Below are 23,572 nucleotides of genomic sequence, written 5' to 3'. Positions count from 1 at the left end.
TAGAAACTTAGCAATTTGCCTTGTTTAGCATGATAGATATTTTTGTACTTAATTTTTCATGTGCAGCATTTGGGCTGATGTCAAAAAAATTAAACTCGTAAGACTGAAATTACCCATGATACACCAAATCCCTGCATACACAAATGCAGTCTCAGCAAACTGGGCTTGCTTTTTTTTTTATTTATCTTTTTTTTTTTTTTTTTTTTTTTAAATCTCACAGCACCATTATAGTAAGTTTGTCTGTTGTTTTCAGGTTGATCCCCTGTTTACAGTGCCTGCACCTCCACCTCCGATTTCCAGCAGTATCACACCTCAGATTCTGCCTTCCTACTTTTCCCCATCTTCATCCAATATTGCAGCACCAGTCGAGCAGCTTTTGGTACGGACTCGTTCAGTGGGTGTAAATACTTGCGAGGTTGGAGTAGTAACAGAACCCGAATGCCTTGGACCCTGTGAGCCTGGGACCAGCGTGAACTTGGAAGGAATTGTGTGGCATGAAACTGAAGAAGGTAAATTGTTTTTTCCATTAGGTTTGTCTGTGAGATGTGTTAACGAGGAGGAGACTTTGCTGTATCTGCCTGGGTGCTAACTAAGGGCTTGCTGGTCTGTTGGGTCATCATTATGTACAACGGCACCCACAGCTTTATAAATCAGCTAGTGAGTTTTTCTTTTAAAAAGAAATGGCAGGGTTTTTTTTCATTATTTAAGCAACTATATTTTCCAAATGACCTACCATGTAACCCCAGTTAACAATGGAATTGTTTCTTATTGCTATATTGAGAATAGCATATGAAGAAATAGCTAATAGAATAGCATAAATATGCTATTTAAATATACATCATGAGGAGGGTATATGTGATGGGATTGGATATATGAATAGTTTAGATGAAAAATTAGAATGCTGAATATTTTGGAATTCAGACACTATGATCAAAACCGCCAGCATTACGTAACAATAGAAGCCCCAGAGACCCTGTAGAAATTCAATTTGATGTGATTATTGTTTGCATTTTGGTTATTTGAAACATGCTTTAAGAGGAAAGCATTCTTACTCAAAGAGAAGTGTTCCATCTGGTGAAGAAGCGGTTTCTAAACCATAGTGATTTCTTTAATATCCTTTGAAGGCATTTGGCCAAGTAGGAGTGCTTGAGAGCTTTGGGGAATACTAAGCGTTGATTTGCTATGATTTAGAACAAAGTAAGTAGGAAGAGGATTATGCTGTGATATGCAGATTTTTCCATTTTGGTTTTCAAAAGCTCGTTATTAAAATACCATCACTCTCCTGTTAATGCTAAAAATACTGCATATGTACACTAAACTTCTGCAATTTTTGGTTTAATAATAGTGGATTTCTCCAGTTATAGCTGCTTGAAAGTCTTCTTGTGATTGTTCTTATGTTGGTTTTGAGGGTTATTTAATTTTTAGTGATCTATCTCCCTCAACGATGAAAACAAGATTATTTACAAAAGGATATAATGAAAGTATACAGCAGTGCATTGCTTCATGATAAATCCTGACATCCTTCAGACATACGCACAATGGCATTTGGTCCTTTGCAGTGATATATAAGACCTCACCAAAGTGCTCTACGCTGTCCTCTCAAAAATCAATAGACAGAGTCAGATTTACTTGCTTTTATATGCTTTCATCCATCCATCTTTCTCTCTGTGTATGTCTACAGCAGATTCATAAGGTAGATTGATCCTTTTAGATTGTTTTTAAAGCACAGTATAAATTCTGTTTTAAAATATCCCTTCAGAGATGACTGCCCTTAGCAGCTCCAATCTTCCTTGACCGGCCTGTATTAACCAGTGTTGGAATGTGTGGGCGTTAACTGTGTTGACATGAAAGAGCAGTAGCTGTTAATAGTGTTATTCTTGCTGAATAAACTAAACTTCTGACCCCCACTGAATTCAAGAAGCCTGCCTTGTTAAAGGTTTGGCACCAGCAACGAAGTATTAAAAAAAGTGCTTTCTGGTCAAGATGACATTCCATTTACCAGTTTCTCAGCACTCTACTAGTGCAAAACTCTTATTAGTTAATAGAAATTAACTCCTTTAACCTTTTCCGAGTTTGTCTAAAACAATTTTCTGAAACAACTCAGAGTTCAATGACAGCATGTTTGAGTGAAACGTCTTTGAATGTGCCTGTTTTCACAGCTTTATAAATACTGTTTGGCGACACTACAGCTATGAGTGACTACAGTAATAGATAAAATGGGATTCTAAAATGCTCTAGAAATATAGCTAGAATGTAGACTAAGAGACTGAAGGTAATTGATATGATTTCATATTGTATGGTTTGTACTGTGCTCTTTGTGTTTCAGATTCAGCTGACTGAAGAAAATAAATTTTATTCTATTTTTCCTAGTGTTTCACAATCAACACTGCATTATGAAAAATGAGTTCCTAATGATCATTTTTGCATTTTAATTAAGTTTTGACGTTTGGGGCACACATATATGTATATATTTAGCTGTTTTCAAATTTTCTGACATGTTCATGAAAGCAGCTATATAGCAGCTTGCGCGAAGCCATTTCTGCCAAATTTTAGAAAACAGGGTGCAGATGGGTCTTCTATTTATCTTTAACAGAAGGAAGATTGTCAGATACTCATTTTCTCCAGTTAGGATTTTGACTTTAATTAGGCCAGAACATGACCTTTCCTAAATTGGTGTAAATCTAGAATACTCTAACCGAAGTCTTTGTAATTGGTGACATCTAAAACCATTTGATGTTCATAATGACCAACTGAAATACAAATTTCTTTTGTGATGCCCATATGTTTCTTTCATATTCGCTCCCTTCACTGCTTTCCAAAACCTAATAAAAACACACATGCAAACTCACACATGCAAAATCACTGTGATGTCTACTCACACGTAGACATCTATCTAGCTGTCTACGTATCCGACAGCTTTTTAACATGAAACAATTCTAAGAAGCTAAGGTATGAAAATTTCTGACCTTGGCTTGTGTTTCGATATATTTGAATTATTTTGTGTCTGATTTAGCCACTCTGTAAGATGAGTTGTGCAGGGATTAGAATAGGTTTGTAGGATGTCTGCATACTCTGTGGCATATGGGAGCTATGAACCAAATGTGCCGCTGAGCAGCCTTCATATGCTCCAGCAACTATCTGTGAGAATGCAAATACGGAAAGGATGTGGTGATCACAGTTATTATAATAAGAATAGTAGAGTGAGTAGAGAAAGATTAAATCAGATGATTCATGAGCAGAACTCTTTAGTAAATGTAATACGTGCTTTATAAAGGAGGATTCATGAGAATTCATGTTTTGAAGGGTTTCAGTACCTGAAATAACCAGTTTTCTTTTACGAATGTTAAAAAAGTTGTCACATTCTGGTGCATTTGTCCTCCAAGCTCAGAAAAAGGATGACGTTTAGGTTTATGAGTCATATTTTTTTAAGACACTCAGTCCAAAGGGGTAGAAAAAAAGCAGCATTGGATTTCAGACAAAACCGTGGCAGATCAAAGAGAGCGTTGTTACTACAGCTCTTTCCATTTATTCTATGCCAATCTATTCAGTTTACTTGATCAGCAGATTTAATAAATCAGGCCGTTTTTTTCCAGAGTGTTTCAATCTTAAGACCTGTAGAGGGAAGCTGGCATCTGAAGTCTGTCACATTTTATTACAGGGCTTCGTAACTAACCGTAGCTGGTTACTCACATAATTGACAGAGACTGCTGCTTATCACGTGGGCATTTCACTGTTGCGCTACTAAGTTGTGTAGTGTTTAATTTCTACATATATATGCTGTAGGCATTTTCATATGCATAATGACCTTGTTTGGATATGACTTGATAATGTGTCCAAAGTGTGTGTTAATGGCTGTAAAAAAGAATACTGAAGGAACTAGGTGAGGCTGCCCTGTAGTAGTGGAATGAGAAATGGTTATGGGCAAGTCAACCTGAAAGTTGGCAGCTGATGCAGATGTTTGACACTAGAAACTACTGTCCGGTAACAATAAAAGTCCTTCACAAAAAGCAGCTTTGTAGTGTCATTGGAGTGTATTTATGTTGTTGTTGTTGGTGGTGGTGGTGGTGGTTGTTTGATTGGTTCTTCTAATACTCTGGGAAACAGCTGCTAAAAGACTGTATTTCTATACCGAGAAATAAGGTCTATCTAGAATCAGGTACTTGCTAAATCGTGTAATTATCTTCTGGGAAAACAGTTTTGAAGAGAGCAGTAATTGTTTCTTACTGCCTGGAGGAAATAAAAATGACCCAGAAAAAAGGGAAACCGCCAACCAACTTTCTAAATTGCTTAGAGCTTGCTTTTTTGTTTAGTTTTTCACACGCAGTTGCCCTGGGTCATGTCCTGTTTTTGGTTCTGCATCTAGTAGAGTCTGCCTTTAGATGTGGGAAGCACTAGTTCTGATGATGTCTTCTTTGCTTGAAAACTGTGTAGGAGACAGCCAGCCGTCACCTTGCTGCCTTTGTGTGCAGAACAAGCTGTCTACATGAGGCGTTGGAGTTCTCGCGTTGCTGCACTGACATTCCTCCTCCTTGTGCCTTTTGGGTACAACTTGGTCTTGTTGTTCAGTAACAAATAGTGGGGAAATGAGTTGTATTTTCTAAAGTGTCCTCTTGTCAGGGTTTGCTTGTTGATTTTTATAACTTGAGACTAGTTGTCGAATGTAAGAACTGGGAATCTGCTGGATCTCAAAAATCCAATGGGATCATCTCCAGGGTATTCGAAATTTATCCTAGCATCAGTTCTGACACTGTTTTGCAGAAATTTTCCATAGAAAGGAGAACGTTTAGATGACAAAGAGGCACGCTGGTACTTGTGTGGGGGTTTCCCAGCCTGCCACATTTGCAACTAATATGCATAGGTGTTGTTTTGAAAGCATACTGGTTGCATGGAGCTGACGCGGATTCCTCCCTGCCCTACTATGTGGTGTTAGTTTTGCAAAAAAAATTTTAAAAGAACAGTCTGCTTTAAATGTCTTTGGCTATATATATGTTTGTACATGTGTGTCTAAGTAAGGGTGTGTATGTGTCTAGAGAGAGACAATAAGAAGAATGAGAAGTAGTCTGACTGCCTCTGATTCCCCTTAGCAATTTCTGTGGTTTAACAACCACATTTTCCTACTTTCACAGATACAAAGGTATGATGAAACAATGAAACTTGTAATGTTGAAAGCTGTGTCAAATACGCAAGTAAACAATGGCAGAAGTTAGAGATTTTTTAAAAATCTGCTTTATCAGAGAACATTACAATAATTCACAGAAATGCAGATAAACATGATGAAATCACACTGTTGTCTTGACCTCAGCCAAGGTTTATAGAGAGAGGTAATATCCCTTATTAAAACAAGTGATACAGTTGTAGAAAATGGGTAGGCTTTCAGACTGTGTGCATTTATATTCTGTCTTTTCTGTGTGATGTAGACCACTGACTTGCTGGATACAGGAGGCAGTGGTTTGTTGTTTGTTAACTGCCATATTCAGTTCAGAATTGAAAGACAGTGGGTATTTGTATAGGAGAGGAGCATAAAGATACTGCTCAAAAATCAGGCTTTGTTACGTCCATGTTACAGAGAAATGGTTTGTGGAGAAGATAGCTTTTTTGGCTAGCTACATTAACAGAACACCTAAAATCCAGATATTTTCTACTGTCATGTGAGTCATCTGCTGACCAGTATGAATGTCAGCCAGTGTCAAAATGTCATCTGTTCAGAAACAGCCTATACGTGTGTTCATATTTTGAGATGTTATGTTTAATTTTTCCTCTTTCCACTGTCTGTGATATCAGACATAGTAAATCAATTGATTTAAGGAAGCCTGAGATAGGTGATTCTTTATAGACCTCAGCTGTCTCATTGTATTATCTAAGGCACTTGGAGTCTGACACAGAGTACGTGTTGCGTAGAAACTTGTAGCAAAAGAAAAATGGGCTGTTATCTCACAATGGGAAGCCACAGGCTTGTGTAAAAATGTTTGCAGTTTATGGAAGCCCTACCTACTTTAGAAAAGGAGATTGTACTTTGGAATGTACACAGACTATCTGAGAAAAGTTTTAAGAGTTTGATGTTACAGGATTTGGACTGTGAGCAGGATTTAGCTGTAGGTACACTGAGGGATGTTGGGTCTGAGGGGCCTTTTTGGTCATCTCAACAGTTTCCCTGACCTTATCGGTGTATGTGCTTGTTTAGGGATGTAAATTCTGATATTACCCTGTAACTAGCTTCTGCAGTGTTTCTTACACGTTCGTTTGAAACACATGGTGCTGGCCAGTGTTAGAGGCAAGGAGTGGGCTAGATGGACTGCTTTGTCAAAGCCAGTATGGCAGTAATTTAATTTTGATCTATTTTATTGCTATAACACAACGTTTGTGCTGAGAGAACCAAAAAGGGAACTGTTTTTAACTGAATCATAGAATCATCTAGGTTGGAAAAGACCTTTTAAGATCATCAAGTCCAACCATTAACCTTGCACTGCAAAGTCCTCCATTAAACCATGTCCCTAAGGGCCACATCTACACGTTTTGTAAATACCTCCAGGGATGGTGACTCAACCACTTCCCCGGGCAGCCTGTTCCAGTGCTTGAGAACCCTTTTGGTGAAGAAATTTTTTCTAATATCCAATCTAAACCTCCCCTGGCATAAACTTGAGGCCATTTCCTCTTGTCCTATCACTTGCTACTTGGCAGAAGACATGGACTCCCACCACTCTACAACCTCCTTTCAGGTAGCTGTAGAGAGTGATAAGGTCTCCTTTCAGCCTCCTTTTCTCCACGCTAAACAACCCCAGTTCCCTCAGCGGCTATGAATAACACGCTGTCACACGCAACCTTCAATTTCCACCTTAGACAGCTATGTGTAGTCTGTGATACAGTTTTCATGCAAAATGAATGAAGCAAATAGTAATTTTAGAGCCAAACCCCTGTGTGTCCACAGAAGCCCCTTAAAATGGTTTTAAACCATTGGCACTGTCTCTTATGAACGAAGCGTACATGGTTGAGTTGATGTGGCTTTAATGAGTTGCCATGAATAAGCTGGGCTACGATAACCAAACCTTTGCAGGCTCTTTGTTCGCAGCAAACAGTAGATAAATCATGTCAGTATAAACCTTCTCAGTGAAAGAGAAATGCAAAATAGGTTATGGATGTTCCCTGCTGGCAGAGCTATATGTCAGATGGGAGATATTTTGACCTCTTTGAGTTTAATTCTGATCCTTTTACAAAGCACATTTTTTCTAGAAATGTTCAGTTAGTCATTCATTTAAACAGTAATTTAAGTTTAAAGCTGTTTGTCTAGGTGATGGAAAGCATCACAGATTAGTGAAGATCTGTAACAAAAAAAAAAAAAAAAAGAAAAAAAAAATGAGGTGAAAACAGAACCACTGCTAATTTCTGGGCTTTCTTAATGCAGAGAAGTCAAGCTAGTTCATCACCCCTTCCATGCCTTCCAAACACCATCGCTTCAGAACATTTTTGAAGACTGCAGACCACCACTGGAAGAAAAGCATTTAGGAAATTTGTGTAAAGAGGCTGTTAAATGTTAAATTTAGTATTTAAATGTCAGCGTTTCTCCTTGAACATATACACGCTGCAGAGTCTAACTAGTGCTAGTCCTACAACTTTGTTTAGAGAGGCCGTACATCTCTATTGCACGGAGGGATGCGTGATTTGTTTGCTGCCTAAGTGCTTGTCTTGTTGCTTCACTTTTACGGATACAGATGTAATGGTAAGCAGAGCATAGCCACAGTACAGCTGCAATTGCTGACCAAAAATATCCAAAGTATCTTATTTAGTCAAGTTAGTAAGGGACAGCTTATCTGAAGGAACCTGGCAAATGCCACGTTTTACAGCTCAGTGAGAAGACAGTGCAACCCTCTTGGTGTAACCCTACGCAGAGAATGAAAAAACTTAACGAATTCCAGACAGCGCTTACATAAAAAGCTGTATATTGCCAGACTGCTACAGAGGAAGACTCCCTGCGCTGCTTGTACATACATAGAAAATTATCCCTTTTACAAACAAGCATATGGGGGCAGGGAGGGTGCACAGAAAAAGGAAGGAGGATAATTGAGATTGGAAACATTTGCTTGGAGCTATTTGAATGTGAAACTGAGCCTGCTCAAGCAGTGAGGTTATGAACACTGAGGAGCTGCTTTAAGAACAGCAACAGTTTTGAGCATTTACTGCTCAAAAGCAAAATCTCAATGGTAGCAGATTGCTTAGAAGTGAGACCATTCCAGTACAAAATAGTTGCAACATGTGGTGTTTGGATTTGTAGATAGCAGGGGGGAGAGATGACTGCTAATGAAGAAAGCGTGTATGCGTGCAAGTGTTTTCTTACTAAATAAATACCACTGGAGTAAGGAATGAAAGCACAACTGAAATGGTATCTTTAACTGGTGTGGTTCAGGGATTAAACCACTTATTTAAAGATGTTCTCACTGACACTCTAATTTTGTACATAGTTTAACTAGTTGGGACAAGCTGTTACACTCCAAAGTATTGCTGGTCTTCTACCGTGGTGTTGGTTGCTGGACTGTATGTTTTCACTAATACAGATTAATATCAATTTAATAAAATAATCTTTTTTTTACCTGCGTTTCAGGCAACGTAGCGAAAAGCTGCTTTTGGCATTGGGACCAACTTGCCTGCGAAAGATCAGTGACTGGCCTAACATCCAGCTTTTCATTTTTTAGAATTGGTGGAAACTTACATTTTGTCACCCTGAGGCCATATTCATAATTCCTTCCAGTTATTACTGATGTGGTAGTAACTAGCTACTAGTCTGGAACTCTTCATGACAAGAGGCAATCCGGGAAGCAGAAGGAAAACGTCAATTTAAACATTTTGACCAGTGAAAAGTTCTTTGGCCTTCAGGGTTACTAAAAGATTACAGCTTATATTTTTGTTCTAAAAGGGGAGACAGGAAAGATAGAGGTTGAGGGTGAAGACAAAGAATATCAAAAGAGAAAAGCTCAAGGGAAATAGCTTTCTTGATTTAGACTGAAAAACTAGGTCTAGATTTATTAAAGTTAGTGTTGCAATGGAAACCACAATTGATGTTCAAGAATTTCATATCCCCAAATGCCATGAGATTTAGGGGGGAAACCCCCCAAAACATCTGGGATAAAAAGCAAAAGGCCGTTATTAGACTACCTTGCTATAAATCTGTTTTTTGATGGTTTGTTTTTTGTTGGTTTTTGTTGTTGTTGTTGTTGTGGTGGTGTTTGTTTTTTTTTTTTTAAGGAGCATCAACTAAAGCCAAAACACTCCCACGTCCATCAAAATTAATACTGGTTTGTATTTGCTAGCTGCAAATTTAAATCTGAAAGAATTTTTAAGGGGATATAGCTATGGAAATAAAAGGCCATAGAACTAATTTTTAAAGGCATAATTTACTACCCCTGTTAAAGATATAATCAGAATAAAAAAGTATATTTAAGAAAAGCCTTCTTTTCTCCCACCTTTTTTTTTGTTGTTGTTTTCATAGATGTCAGTTATTTGTTAAGATGAGTTGGGAAGTTTCTAGGGCTTTGCTTGAGGTGACATTTTAGTGTATTTAAGTGATTTTGTTTTGTTTGAGTTTTGCTGTTGTTTCTGTATGAGCGTTAACAAAGACATTGGGCCATTTGATTTTTCTCTAGTGAGATAGCCAACAGTATAAAGACCTCTATTAATAAAATGGAACTGAAGTTAGTTGTCAGTAGATGGCAATTCTGTAGCCAGTCCCTAACACTGAGGAGAAGCGTTGTGGAGAATCAGTTTCAAGTGGGGGCAGTTCCAGATCAATCTTCAATTAATCTAGAGGTGGGTTGTTTCCCCCTCCCCCCCCAGTCACTTAAAACTTCTGCATTTAAGTAGGTTAAAACAAGTAATTACGTTTTACTGCCTGTTTACTTTCCCCTACAGTGACTGAACCTGTACTTCCTAACCTTGCATTCATACAGAGCTGGCTTTTGTGGATCTTTTAAAGCCTGAGGCTATGTGACCCCCTCTAGTTGGGAGATTTTAGAAACAGAAAGAAGAGTGTCAGGTTTCACTAAAGGAGCTGTTTTCCTTAGGGAAGAGAGAAGCTGATGTCAACTTTTAGCACAGTACGACTTCTGGTGTGTGTTACGGATTTTTTTAAAAAGCTCACTTTTTAGGTTATTCTCTACAATTTTATTAAAGTCTTGAAAGTTATGACTGTAGGTTCTGTGGTTTCTGAGAAGGTTTTGCAATGAATTAACATTTGCTTCTCGAGAAATTTTGTCCAAACCACTACCGGTGGCAGTGAAGCCAGTACAAGTTTGTCTGCATCCAAGCCAGTTTCACCCAGAAGAACCGTTGGCTATTGGTAGACTTCATTTAGCTTCAGAACAAGAAGTATCACTGGTTACAAGCCTGAGCAGCAATTAAAAAAAAATATATAATTTTCCTGGTTTGCAGCAATTCCCAGCTAGAGACCTGTATTTAGATGTGATACAAACTGAACTAAGGCCACTGGAAGCTACTAACGTTCGTTACTTCATGAAAGTCAGATCATTTTTGTTAAATTCTGAAAGTGAGGATGACATTTCAGCTCAATCTGCACGCAGTTGAAAAAGCCTTTCATTTTTGCATTGTTCTGTAAAGGCAAGAAAAAGTTTTCCATGGTAGTCTTATAAAAATTAAGAATTCAGTATTTGTAAGCACGTCAGACCTGTGTGACTCCTCAGTGGCAGTGTGGTTTAGTGCTTCCAACAGTAGCCAGTTTCTGAGCTTTTTCAGCTTCACCGATTTTTTGCAAACCATGGCCTGGCCCCATTTCTCCCAGAGTGGAGGGGCTACTTAAGATGGGAGTGAAAGATTGTGGTTTTGAAACACAGTGTGACACAGTAGTTTGTTTCTCATTAAACTGGCTAGTCAGGGTTTGTTAGAAACAGATTTAGCTGGGAAAGTGTTCAAATGTAGCTCTGGTGGGGAGAGAAAAGGCAGTGTTGAAGTTGTCCTCAGGAGTGCTGGTGGAAGGTCGAGAGATCTCCACAGCACGAGGGAGTGGTGGCACTCACTGAACCGTGTGTGTCTCCTTCCAGCCTGGCTCTTTTGGAAACTTCCCAGAGCAAACCTTCACATCTTATTTGAGAGTTGTCTTCTAGGTTTTGTGTGTATGTGTGTGTGTGTGTCCCAAAAAGCTGCGCAGACCGGTTTCTTTGAATATTCCTTTCTCCACCACTTGAAGGTCTGACAGCCTGACCTGCCACGCTGTTACATCGAGGTGCGGCTTCTTGCTGACCGGGGGTACCAGGTGCCGGCAGACTTGAAAGGGATCTTCAACGACTATGCCTCCCCTGCAGAGACCATCCTATTGACAGTGGGAATGAAGTTGTGTAGCATTTCAGTCATTTATTTCACGTTACTCAGTCTGGAGGTTTTTCCATAAGAATTGACAGGCTGTTTCTCCCTCCGGTAAAGATTAAAGGTGGCACAGAGTTTCGGATTTACCAAGCGATGGTGTATTTTTATGAAACATGAACCGGAGGGCTAGCGCTGTTTCTTCTTGTCTTGATTCTGCCCACGCAAGTGGCACATGGAATTAGTAAAACTAATGGGGGAGAGGGACTCTTGAGGGGCGGGAGTAAATCTGGGCTTGGTTTTACTCCAAGGCAGTGGGTGGTGATTGGGTTACAAACGGTTCTGTTGGTCTAGACAAGCAAGTGACAGGAAATAACTTAGAGAAAATGTTTTTGTATCCCCGAAGCGTTATCTTCAAGGAGCACAGTCAGTAATGCTGTTGTGAAAAGAAACCTCCATTTGGACAGACAGCTTGATGCAGGCAAAGCTGCTAATTTGTTTTCAGCTTCAAGGAGATTTAGAGTCTTTGCATCCTTGGCAGTAACACACAATGTAATTGTTTCCCTTCTCCTTAATCTTCAGTCTAGCTGCATTGGCTTAGTGTAGCTAGGAAAGGCTGGAATGTTGACTGAATTAGCTGCACCAGAGAGCTTCTCCTCACCGGCGAGGAGGAGATACTCCGGCACTCTTCTGACTTTCTAGTATGTGAGGAGAACGCTCGCTGTTCTTTTCATTATTACATCTAGTCACAGAAACCCTTTTGCGCAGAAAGGAAAATAAATTGTTGGGTATGAAAAGGAGGTGACAGAATTAATGTTCTTACACTGGCAACCTTACTCAGTTATTAGGGGCTCTCTTTAAATAACAGCTTTGCTTTCATCTATTTTCTGCCTCTTTCTTCCACAAAAGTAATTTTGTAACCCTACAATTTTTAAATACTTAAAAAAAAACTAACTGTGCACCGGGAGATTTGTTTGCATTCCTATTATTCAGTTTGGCAATGTTTGTGGGCAGCAGCTGCTTATGCTTTTGGAGTATGTGCCATTAACAGACCACTAGTATAAACCTAGCTCAATTCACCAAAAATACAATCTTCAGTGAAGGGATATAGCATATCATTGAGCAATTAAATTATTTAGTCAATCCAGTGGTTAAGCTTGGGTCAGCTTTGAAGGGTAAATTTCATTGCTGGGATACATTCTTGGCTATGAATGAATGCATGAATAATCTTTCTTTGAACCTTAAGATGCACAATAGACACAATAACTCTTGAGTTGAACTCTTGAGAGTGGGCTGATTTATGGACAGCTGTTGAAAGTGCTCCTAGTCAAATTATTTTTTCATCTGCAAAGTAGGAACCCGTAGTATATTAATTACTGTATACCATCGCAATGGTAGACAGACAAAAGCTGTGCAAGTCTTTACTACAGGTTTTTAATTTATAGATTAAAAGAAAGAGTAATGATTTTGACACGGTACACTGCCATAAACTGAGAATCACTTGTCAGGACTCCAGCAGACAAATAGCTGAAGGCATTATTGACCTCAACTGCTCAGCCAGTGATCTGTTGTAAGTTACCTCCCATTTAGCAGAGGCAACAGCAGGGGTTGTGTGTGCTCCCCAGTGCCAGCAACTTCAGAAACCCACATAAGCCAGCACTCGTTTCATTTACATTAATGTTGTGTTTGCAGGTGACCAAGGATCTGACACACGTTTTCTTTGACCCTCCCTGCTCCCAGGGCTGTAGGCTCAAGCAAAGGACTGGGGCAGATATACAGGAGGGGGTAGCATCACCCTCTGCATCGAGATTTGGCCAAGTTTGTCTGCTGGAGGGCTGAGTTTGCTAGAAGGATCAACAGAGGTCTGCTTTGTGATCAGCAATAGTGGCTTGGCGCAGCGCCTTTTCAGTGCCGGGGAAGGAGGCAACTGTTCTTGCCTCAATACCCATTTCTGAAGTTATTGTGTCTACATTGCAAAGTGCTAGGAGGGATTGTCGCAAGGCATTCAGCATTATTGTAATTGTGTCACGGAAGTTGTTTTTTAGGGAGTTCTTCTGAGAATTAGTTGCAGAAGGAGCAATTTGATTTTATTTTCTTTCAGTTAACAGGCCAAGCAGATGGGAAAGCAGACCTGGAGTAGTTTTGTTGGCTGGCTGCCACATTTCTGTAAATTTTGATTTGTGTGGATATGTAACAGTTTTATTTTTCCCTTTTTGGAAATGTATGCCTGTAAGTCTTTGGGAAATTAATCGTTGGTTTCCTGTGAAATGTGCACTTGTAAAACAAATGTTGTAGCAATGTGTCGTGCAGACCCTGTGTTGTGTCAATTAGGAAGTGTGACATCAGCAAACTCCATAGTCTGTCAAAGGCTAAAGCACTTTTCAAAGCATCGTTCCCTCACAGCTCTCCAGAGAAAGGATTAAAAAATGACAGAAATTTGAACAGCAGTTTAGTACAGTTTTATTGTTTGCCTTTGCCACTCGAAAAGCACAGGGTTCGTAATTCTACCCAAATGAGACTTTTAATGCCATTTGACCTGACACTGTTTTGTATTTGAAATTAACAAGGCATTCACATTTGCAAAATCTGTATTAATAACTAAGTGTGAGTTGATCAAAACGTGGAAATCTTAAAGTTAATGTTCCACAGGGGAAAAGATGAAAAACACAACTCACGTTTCACCCTTGGTCTGGCTCCCCTTCACTTCTCACTACTCCCTGCACCTCCACACTAGAACGACCTGCAAGAAAAGAGTTACTTAAGCATTTATTAACTGTGGTATTGATGATGACATTGCCACTAATTACACTCCAAGAGAGCTACATTTAACAGTAAAAAATGCTAGGGATTTAAGCACATGACTGACAGCCTGGGTCACAGTTCTTTTTTGGTAGCTTTTTCCCTGGAAATTTAAAGAACTTGGATTCTCACTGTTCAGCATTTGAATCTTCGAGATCAAAAGGCCTTTCCTTCAAAGAGTTTCATGTTGTTATTTAAATGGTAATTGGCTCTATCCTTAGTTTGACTGAGCATTTTAACTTTAGTTGGTTTGGGATTTTCATTATTTTCAGTTCTGTGCTTCTAATGGAGGAGGTGATTTGGGGAATGACAAAGATTAATTGCAAATTTGGAAGCTAGTTACTAGTGACAAGAGTTGATAACTTTTGGGAAGGCACATATGCTATTTGAGCAACATGTGTTCCATAATAAATGGTCTTGCTGCTGTAATAATCTGTCTCTACTTTACTGGTGACTTCTGCATCTGGAGCAGTTCCTCACTGACAGGTGAATATTTCTGTATAGTGTGGACTGTGAAGTAGACATAAATTATGGGATTTTTTAAACTATTTGCCTGCAAACATTCCGTTCAATACAGTAATCTCCAGAGAAAAGGTCGTGGCCACGAAATCCTGATCTCCAGGGAGGCAGTGTTTGAAGAGTAGTAATCTTTGGTGAATACTTCCTACTGTAATCTTCAATACTGTCTGGTATAAAAAAAGTTATGCTCCCGTGATGTTTTCAGGAGACAGAACCAACATTTTGCTTTAATTGCTATTCACTCCTTGCTGAATTCAACTTCAGTTCCTCTTTTGTAAAGTCTGTTACCTTCAGCTGTCAATGTGATGAAGAAACAAGAAAACTGCTATTGTTGTTATCCAGAAAAGGCTAAAATACTTTCACAAATTAATGTCTAGCTATATGATATTGCTATCATTGAAGTAAGCAAACTGCTGTTGAAGAGCATTGAAGAGCATTATGAGACGCGATTATATTTCCGTGCTTGGTGAGTTGGTTTTCATTCAGGTGAGGAGTGGGAGAAGAAAAAAACAGGATTAAAATGTCTTTGTGCTAAACATTAAATAAGAAACTGCAGGCCTGGGTAAGAGAAACACACAGATGAATGTGACAAGTTTTCAAAATACAACAATTCAGTTTATATGTGTAAGGGAAAGAGGCATCTGAGGAGTCTACAGAGGGGTTTTGGATTGGTGATGTAGCACAAAGGACTGCATTAAGAACCTCTGGTGTTTTCTCATAATGTTAGAGGTATCTTCCTATTTGTTCATTTCCTACCAGCTTTAGACCACCCAACCTCACGTCTACGTCTAACCTGCAGCCTTTTTTTCCTGCAGTCTCTTTCCTCCCCTCCCCCAAACGTATGCTGCATGTGTATTCATGTTTTTGCTTTCTGTTCACGGAGGTATCCAGCTGGGAAAATATAGTGTGTACAATACTCTCTGCCTTCAACTGACATTTCTCATAAATTGCAACAGAAACACTGCTATCAGCAGCTTAATAGCAGGTAGAATACAGCTCTACATATCAAGTCTCAGCAGGACACAGAAACTATGGTTACCAAATTTCCAAAGAGAAAGGGTTGGGAGGGAAAGTTTTTATATAAGAATAACTGTGGAGGGAGGGTGAGAAACATTTAAAATGGATTCATTGAAAGCTGCCTTTTTGGAAAAAGAAAAAAAAAAAAAAGGCAAAAAGGCTTATAGGGGCTGACTCAGTGGCTTCAGCATTTGCTTTCTGCTGAATTGTTGTTTTAGAAGACCTCACAAGAGGTTTCTATTATAAGCGGTGCAAAAAAAAAAGCAGTGAAACTGTCTTTCCTCTTTGGTCCTTAAAAAAAACTACTCTCCGCACCCATTCCTTGAAATACTTTTTGAAAAATACATAATGCTTAACTGCTACCATAGTATAAGGTGTTTATGACAGAAAGTCCAGGTCAGCCACAGTGCATTTATGCAGGAAATACAGGTTTGGTGGAAATAGACTAGTAAATAGCATTATGTTCCTAATCACAGGATTTAATAAGTTTCCATTTTGCCCCCAGCTCTATTTAAACCTAAATCGTGACTGAAGAAGGTCAGCATATGTTAGAAAATAACCTCACAGCATAGGTTAGAAAATATATCACAATACTGAAATAAATGAATTGATTAAGGATTTTGTTTGTTTGTTTGTTTGTGGGTTTTTTTGTTTGGTTGGTTGGTTTGGGGAGAGTATTAAGTCAGATGAAATCTTGTTTATCACAGGTTGGTCTGTTCTTTGTGACTGTGGTAGAAAGGACAGGAAATAATGACCCTGAGTTGCAGCAAGAGAGATTCAAGTGAGGCATTGAAAAAGGCATTTCTAACAGCAAGGATAACGAGGCTGTGGAGTAGGTAGTCTAGCAGCTTGTGGAGTCTTCCATTAGAGGAAAATTTACGCAAACATTTTTCCGGGTAGACGCTGATACTGCTTCAGAAGTAGGGGAAGTGAACTGGACTACTTCTTGAGGTCCTCTCAATTCTATAGTTCAGTGTTTCTAAGAGCAGGATAGTTCATAATTGACTTGGTTGGTTTTTTACTTCTCACACAGGGATTTCCTAGGAAATTAGGACACAGTGTGTCACCTTTATTTTTTTTAGATTTAAAATTAGTTGAACAGCATGAGTGAAATATTTAAAAATGGCAGTAAAAAGGAAATTGTGCTGCCTAAACCAGGGCTATATATAAATTATAGCAGACAGCTATTAATCAAGAGCTCATGGGAACCAAATATGGAATAGAGAACAACTCTCTTATGGAGAGCGTATTAATGCAGAGACCAACTGTTGAATCTATACAGCTGAAGGAAAAAGAAGGAGGGTGTGCAGGTACTCTTTGCTGGAATGTTAGCACTGTGCTTAGCTTAAGCTTCAATTTTTCATACCAATACCTAACTAGTAAATATCTCATAATTTTGAAGGACACTTCTCCCATAACCTTTTTCTGTAATGTAATCTTTTAAAGCTGCCTTATGAGGAATGAGGGAAGGCAGTGTTATAAACATAGTACAGCATATTGAGATCCAAGAATACCATTGAGTCTGAGTGGGGCACATAAATAACACTAATCTTCCTTCTGTGAGGACAGCTGTTGGTTTCAGTTTGGAGCGTAATATAGATATACTGCTCTTCTCCTTCAGTTTTTCAAACTATTTTCAATGGAATATTTTTCCAGTAGTAAATATGTATTAGCATTTTTTGTTTGTTTCTTTGAGGGGTATTGGTTGTATGCTGAGTTTTGCATGGAGAGAAGAAAAAAAAAGCTCTTCAAGGTCTCCAAGATACAGCTAGATATATTTTTATTTATGGCATTTCTAAGACAGTTGGCAGCCGGCCATAAAAAGACTGAATTTCACTCTTAGTCTTTCCACTTTTCTCATTCTTTCCTCATTATTGCCTACCACCTATGGGTAACAGTATCTAAGATTTTCTTAGTTCTGTGTTGTTTCCCAGCTAGCTGACTTTCCTGTGACAGAAAAGAGTAATAGTGAACTTCACCGACAGTGTTCTCCTTCGTTCATCGTTCATTTGGGTTCTCTCTGCAGCCTTCCCTTGCACTCTTGAAGTTTTATGAAGTCTAAAGAACTCATATGAATTTCTTAGTTGGCCAGCTGTATAGTTTTGTCAAAGAACAGTCTTTACCCATTTGATTATCTAGGCATGAGCCTTTTTGCCAGTGAGCAACTGGCTGGCAAATACATTCCATTTCTCTCTGTCTAGAATCTCTAAAAGAAAGAGGATGTTTTCTCATGGACAACAAGAGAAAAACCCCACACATCTCAAAGTATTTTATGTAGATAGTTTACTGATCTCCCATTGAAAAGGTCTTGAAGAAAAGAGATCTTCAGCCAATAAAAAACTAACTTTTAATTGTGCCTTCTACATTCTCTAGGCAGGACAGGTGAGAGGTTAGATTCATAAAAATAAGTTTAAAGCATTTTTATCTAGACACAAATTCATCCTTTATGTCTGCAACAGCTATCATTGTGAGTATCTGAAATCCAGAGCAATTTGGAAGGCTCTGTATGCAGTGCCTTTGCTTTCAAAAACAAAAAGCAGGATTGACTCAAATCTTTTTGGAAGCATTCTGCCTTGACTGCTAAGGGACTGTTAATTATGTAGGTGGGAAGTCCTTTGGAGAGAAGAAATTATCTTTCTACTCTCTGAATGTTTCTGATGGTCAGGTAAAGCCTCCTATCCGTGGATGTCTACAGGCTCCTTTTCAGCAATTCCCAAATGTACTAAAGTGGATATATTTAACCACTAAAGACAGACGTATCAGACACAAAGATAGGTTTTAATTTTTCTAAACCAGTGGGTATTGTTCTGTGAAATTTAAAAGTACTTCAGATAAACTCAGTGGCTGCCATTTTGCATGGAATAATTTCTGAACTGCCTTAAAGGCTAGCTACTGAAAGAGTCATCTGCAGTCTTTTGGTTTAAGGATGTTTTACTTCCCCTTCCCAGTTTTTCAGGTTTACCAGATTCACCATTTGTCACCTGAAATACTGAGTCATATCCTTGCACTAGTCTACAGGTGATTAAAAGTAATACAGGTGATTAAAGGTAACAAAAAATTTTCTTTTCAGAAATCCCAGAAAACTTCTTGAAAGGTATGATTGTTAAATTCATTACTGTTTAGGAAATACAAATTGCTTCACGAGTGTGTTTATACCTTCAGGTTCCTATCAGTGTAAACAAAATTTCTATATTAATAGTCTTTATGATCTCTTTGGTCAAGTTTCTGATAGACCCAATGCCGATTTTGGTGTTCATAGAAACAGTTCTCAGTCACTATGCAGTTTTATCAAGAGAGGAAAAAAGGTCCTTTCCAGAGGAGAGAAGCAAAAAGTAAAATGAGTCTGCAAAACTTAAGGGAAGTTAGAATGGATCTGTTGGGCAACAGAGAATCTTTGCACAAGAGGTTTTCTCATAGCGTCCCTTCAGTTCTCAAAAACTTCAAATGAAAGGGTAAATGTTGCAACTTTCTACCAGCCTACCAATCCTGTCAGCTGGAAAGAGACCACAAAAAACCTGATGTAGGTTTCCTTTAGTGTAGCTGTTCTGTATCCTCATGCCTCCTTCCTTGGAATCTGATTCAGTACACCAAGCAGCCTTCTTATCTGCCTGTCCCCACAAGGTTTCCTACTAAAAAGAGGTTGTTTCTGACTGTATGCAGTGCACTGGACTCTGCAAAGAAAAAGACCGCTTCTCATAAATAAGATGCTAACTGGATCTGGGCTGTCGGTACTATGGTGAAGGGAAAAAGACATAGGCTCTACAAATGTTTTCCATGGACATTCATTAAAAACATAGTTTAGTCTCTTTTTTTGAGTAGTTGAGTAGATACTTTAGGTGGTTCCAGATCTTTGTTAAGAAGAATGTATCCGTTCCTGTTATTAAATCTGCAGTCCTCAAACCTCCACTGGTGTTCCTTGTTTCAAAACAAGGTGTCCCCCTTCTGTGGAGCTTTCATAGGTCATTTTAACAGTTCTTTCTCAAAATGAGAAAGCTCTTCAACCAGAATAGGAGATGTTTTCCAGGAGAAAACATCCCCTTACCAATGGGCAAAAGCCCTACTTTTGTTCACTTCCTAAAAGAGGCAGAAAGACCTCCATGTTCTTGTGTCACTCAACAGTTAAAACAAATGTATGGGCTTACCTCGATCTCTAGTGCTCCTTTCTGTGTCTGTCACAGAGGAGGGTCCATGAGAAAGAAACCCAGCCTCTGTAATTTAAGTAACTAGTAGACTAAAATACCCAAAGATGATAGAATCATAGAATGGTTTGGGTTGGAAGGGACCTTAAAGACTATCTAGCTCCACCCCCTTGCCATGGACAGGGATGCTTCCCACTAGACCAGGTTGCTCAAAGCCCCATCCAGCCTGGCCTTAAACACTTCTAGGGATGGGACATCCACAACTTCTCTGGGCAACCTGTTCCAGTGCCTCACTACTCTCAGAGTAAAGAATTTCTTCCTAATATCTAATCTAAATTTACCCTTTTCCAGTTTAAAACCATTACCCCTTGTCCTATTGCTACACTCCCTGATAGAGTCCCTCCCCATCTTTCCTGTAGGCCCCCTGTAGGTACTGGAAGGGTCTATAAGGTTTCCCTGGAGTCTTCTCTTCTCCAGGCTGAACAACCTCAACTCTCTCAGCCTGTCCTCATAGGAGAGGTGCTCCAGCCCTCGGATCATCTTTGTGGCCCTCCTCTGGACTCACTGCAGCAGGTCCGTGTCCTTCTTACGTTGAGGGCCTTGGGGCTGGATGCACTACTCCAGGTAGGGTCTCATGAGAGCAGAATAAGATCATTGGTAGAACCTCTGAACACAGTGAAACTGTGAGGAAAAGGTGCCACAGCCTTGGCTGCCTTGTGGGTGAGGAAAGAGGCTTCTGCCAAAGATTTGAGAAAGGCAGCCAACTGTCATTCCCTTCACACTTTCCTGAAGTGTTACAAACTTCTTGTTGTGGCATCTGTTGTTACTGCATTTGGTTGTCTACTTCTCAGAGATGTGGTCCCTCCACGGGAATCCATGGGTGGAGACATATGGAGGTCTGACCTTTTCCCTGTTGGCACCCTTTCTCTGTCATTGCTGCCTTCTTTTCATGATGAAATGCACTGATTCTGTGTGATTTTACTCCATCCTTACCTCTAAGCAGCCTTAATCTGCTGGTGAGCATTGCACAGAAAGTGTAAGGGAGAGAAAAATACAGTGTTGTTCTTGCTCATTACTTTTGTGGTTTCCGATGGTCATCTTCAGGTGATCTTGTGTCCTGAAACACAAAGACTCATCTTTATATAAGACAGGTAGGTGAGTTAAAAGATGATAACAAGTGTACAAATAGTGTGGAGGACCAAAAGCAAGGGAGCAGTCTTTCCATGCAGTTGTCTCCTCGCCTACAGAAGGGTGAACATCCACCCCAGTGAACCCCCAGAGCTTCCAAGGGTATAACAAAACATGCGTTGGCTAAATGGAACCACATTCACACATTAGGTCTGAGGGAGATGGGGGTTTGTGTGGGTTTGATACATCACGCTGGTATGTCACAAAAAGGGAGGTCCACGTGAAGCATGTAGATTATTATTCCATGTAGCGTAAACGATGGCATCATTTCATTTGCTTCCTTCCTGACAGAAACCATTAGCTGTAGAGGATTAGCTGCTGTCTGAGCGGAAGTTGTTCTGACAAAGATGATTGTGTAAGGAGTGAGCTGTAGTTTTATGTTAGGAGGGAGGTCAAGAAATGCATCGGAAGACTGAAGAGAAAGAACAAAACACTCCCAGAAGCCTTGCTTTTGTGGCCTGACAGAAGCAGCTTTCTTCATGTGGTCAGAGAGAACGTAAATGACAATAAAACATGCAGTGAAGAGTTGTACTTGACTAAATATTATACATAAAGTATCAGTCTTTTCTGCTCCTTATGCTGCAGGTGTATTTTTTCAGACATTCAGTACATTTCCCCCTACCTCCCTTTTGCTCCTATTCAGAGGTTGCAGAAACTTAAATTAGCTGAAATTTTCAGTATCATAAATAGAGGGTGAAGGGTTATCCTACTGTGATCTGGTGACAGTTACCCGAGTTCAGACATGCCATTTCTTTGGTATTTTTTCCCATCAGTTACACTATATTACTAAGCACAATTCACAGTGTAGTGGCGATCGAGTTCACGAACACTGTCGTCACAAAGATGGGAAGTTAAAATGTTCCTTGCCAAACTTTATAAAGAAGTGGTGGGTGAGGAGTGGAAATCAGAATTAGGCTCTTGGGGCTTTTGGTCAGTGTACAGTGCCCTCTCCAGCACCAGTCTGCGTAATAGAATGAAGGGAAGAATTTTCCTCATTAATTCATGTGACAAGGAAGTGAAACAAACCACACAGCTTGTACTACAAAGTTTTTATTGCTTCATAAATTTTATTGAGATAGAAATTAACCAGTTTCCTCTGTGTTTTAAACAGAGTCAGTTTATGTTTATTGACACAGGGGAAGCTCATCTGTGTTCAAGAATAGATCTGTTTTCTGTTAGAAGAAAAGGCTGCACTTCAGAGATGTTTTTAATGCTATCATGTATTAACTTGACACACTATGCTTAAGAATCTGTGGTTTGGGATTTCTTAATTTAACAACAACAGTTTTTCTACCTGATTGGTTTTGTGATAAGCGGTGAAGTATCAAGGAAGAGGTATCAAATTATAAGAAAACCACTGTGAGACGCAGCAGACGTGCCAAAGTCAAGCAATGTTTTTATGTATTTCCAAAAACTTTTCAGCACTGCATCCACATTAGGGCTGCTGCCATGTTTACTGAAGCATTTGAACGATGTTTCCCTGCTCATTTAGGGGGGAACATAAGCATGGGTGTGTTACATTGTGGCAAGCAAACATATTCAAGAATGTCTTTCATTTAAGCTGTATTATTCATTAAGAGTTTTAAGCTGCCCTAAAACATATGGAACATACACAGCTTTATTTGGGTGCTTCAATACAGACAGGTTCATATTTGAAATGGAAGCTTAATGATCTGTGACTATCTGAAAACTGAAAACGTATAGGCAGAGCCCTTGAAACGTCACCCATTTTTTTCTCTATTTTTACAATAATGATTTTACAAGATGGGATTTGCATTTCTGAGCAATGAGTTAAATACTTCCAAATCTCCTTGAAATCAATTTCGTGTGATCACGCATGCAGATTGAAAACCGTGACTTTGAGATTTACGTTCTGTGAATAAAATTTACGTTCCCTGAAAAGCAAAGAAGGCTGTCATTTCATGCTTCCTAACCTTCATTGTCTATTTCCCTTCGGTACACACAAGCCCAGTGCGCCTGCGCGCAGTCTGGAGGAACAGCTTTCTGCTCTGTCGATTTTGTTTTATAAAAGCCCTGTTTTCTTTATTGCCTTTATCTATTACATCTGTAAAATTTATTTAAGCAGTGACAAATTCCTCTTTTGGGCCTGGAGTCTAGAAGAATACCTACTGTCAGGCTATTGGTAAAAGATTTGTTGGATATGACTGTTCATTAAATTGCAGGGATCTGTGGGTGAGGCTGGCTGTCTGAAGCTGCTGTGAGTAGGTGGGTTATGGGCTGTACTTGGTGAATATACATCATCAGAGAGACAAATGTGCTTCAGCAGCCTCTTGTTTCGTTCAACTAAAATGGGTGTTGATTTTGGAAAGCTCAGCAAAATCACTGTCGTTTTTCTAAATCAGATATCATTCATCCTACAGAGCACCCATGAAAAACAGCATTTAGGTTAAATATAGCAGCATTACTTCTCAGCTTTGGAAGTTGACAAGAATAGCATTACATTTATTTCCCTTAAAAAAAAAAATAAATGCTGAAGCTGAATGAAGTGCCTGTGAGTGAGAGCTAATTGACAGCCCTGTAAACAGGAATCCTTGTACAATTGCACAGTCCAGGCTGCTGCAGTGCTTACCTTGTCACACCACTTTGCC

The 23,572-nt window shown here is 39.3% G+C and overlaps 1 protein-coding gene across 2 annotated transcripts in view; it reads left to right on the top strand.

Annotated features, from left to right (window-relative positions):
- The window catches only part of ZNF608 (zinc finger protein 608), a gene marked incomplete at its 5' end in the record, with an annotated part of 86,499 nt that overhangs the window by 40,295 nt on the left and 22,632 nt on the right, over positions 1-23,572 (top strand). For both annotated transcript variants that reach the window (XM_082497267.1, XM_082497268.1), the window contains one exon: positions 254-509. In XM_082497267.1, the coding sequence (XP_082353393.1) occupies positions 254-509 (256 nt within the window). The remainder of the gene's footprint in view (positions 1-253; positions 510-23,572) is intronic.

Source organism: Vanellus vanellus (assembly GCF_965231255.1).
Source record: "Vanellus vanellus genome assembly, chromosome: Z".
Lineage (NCBI taxonomy): Eukaryota > Metazoa > Chordata > Aves > Charadriiformes > Charadriidae > Vanellus > Vanellus vanellus.
The sequence above is the reverse complement of the archived record's forward strand: the minus strand, read 5'-3'. Positions and strand labels throughout refer to the sequence as shown.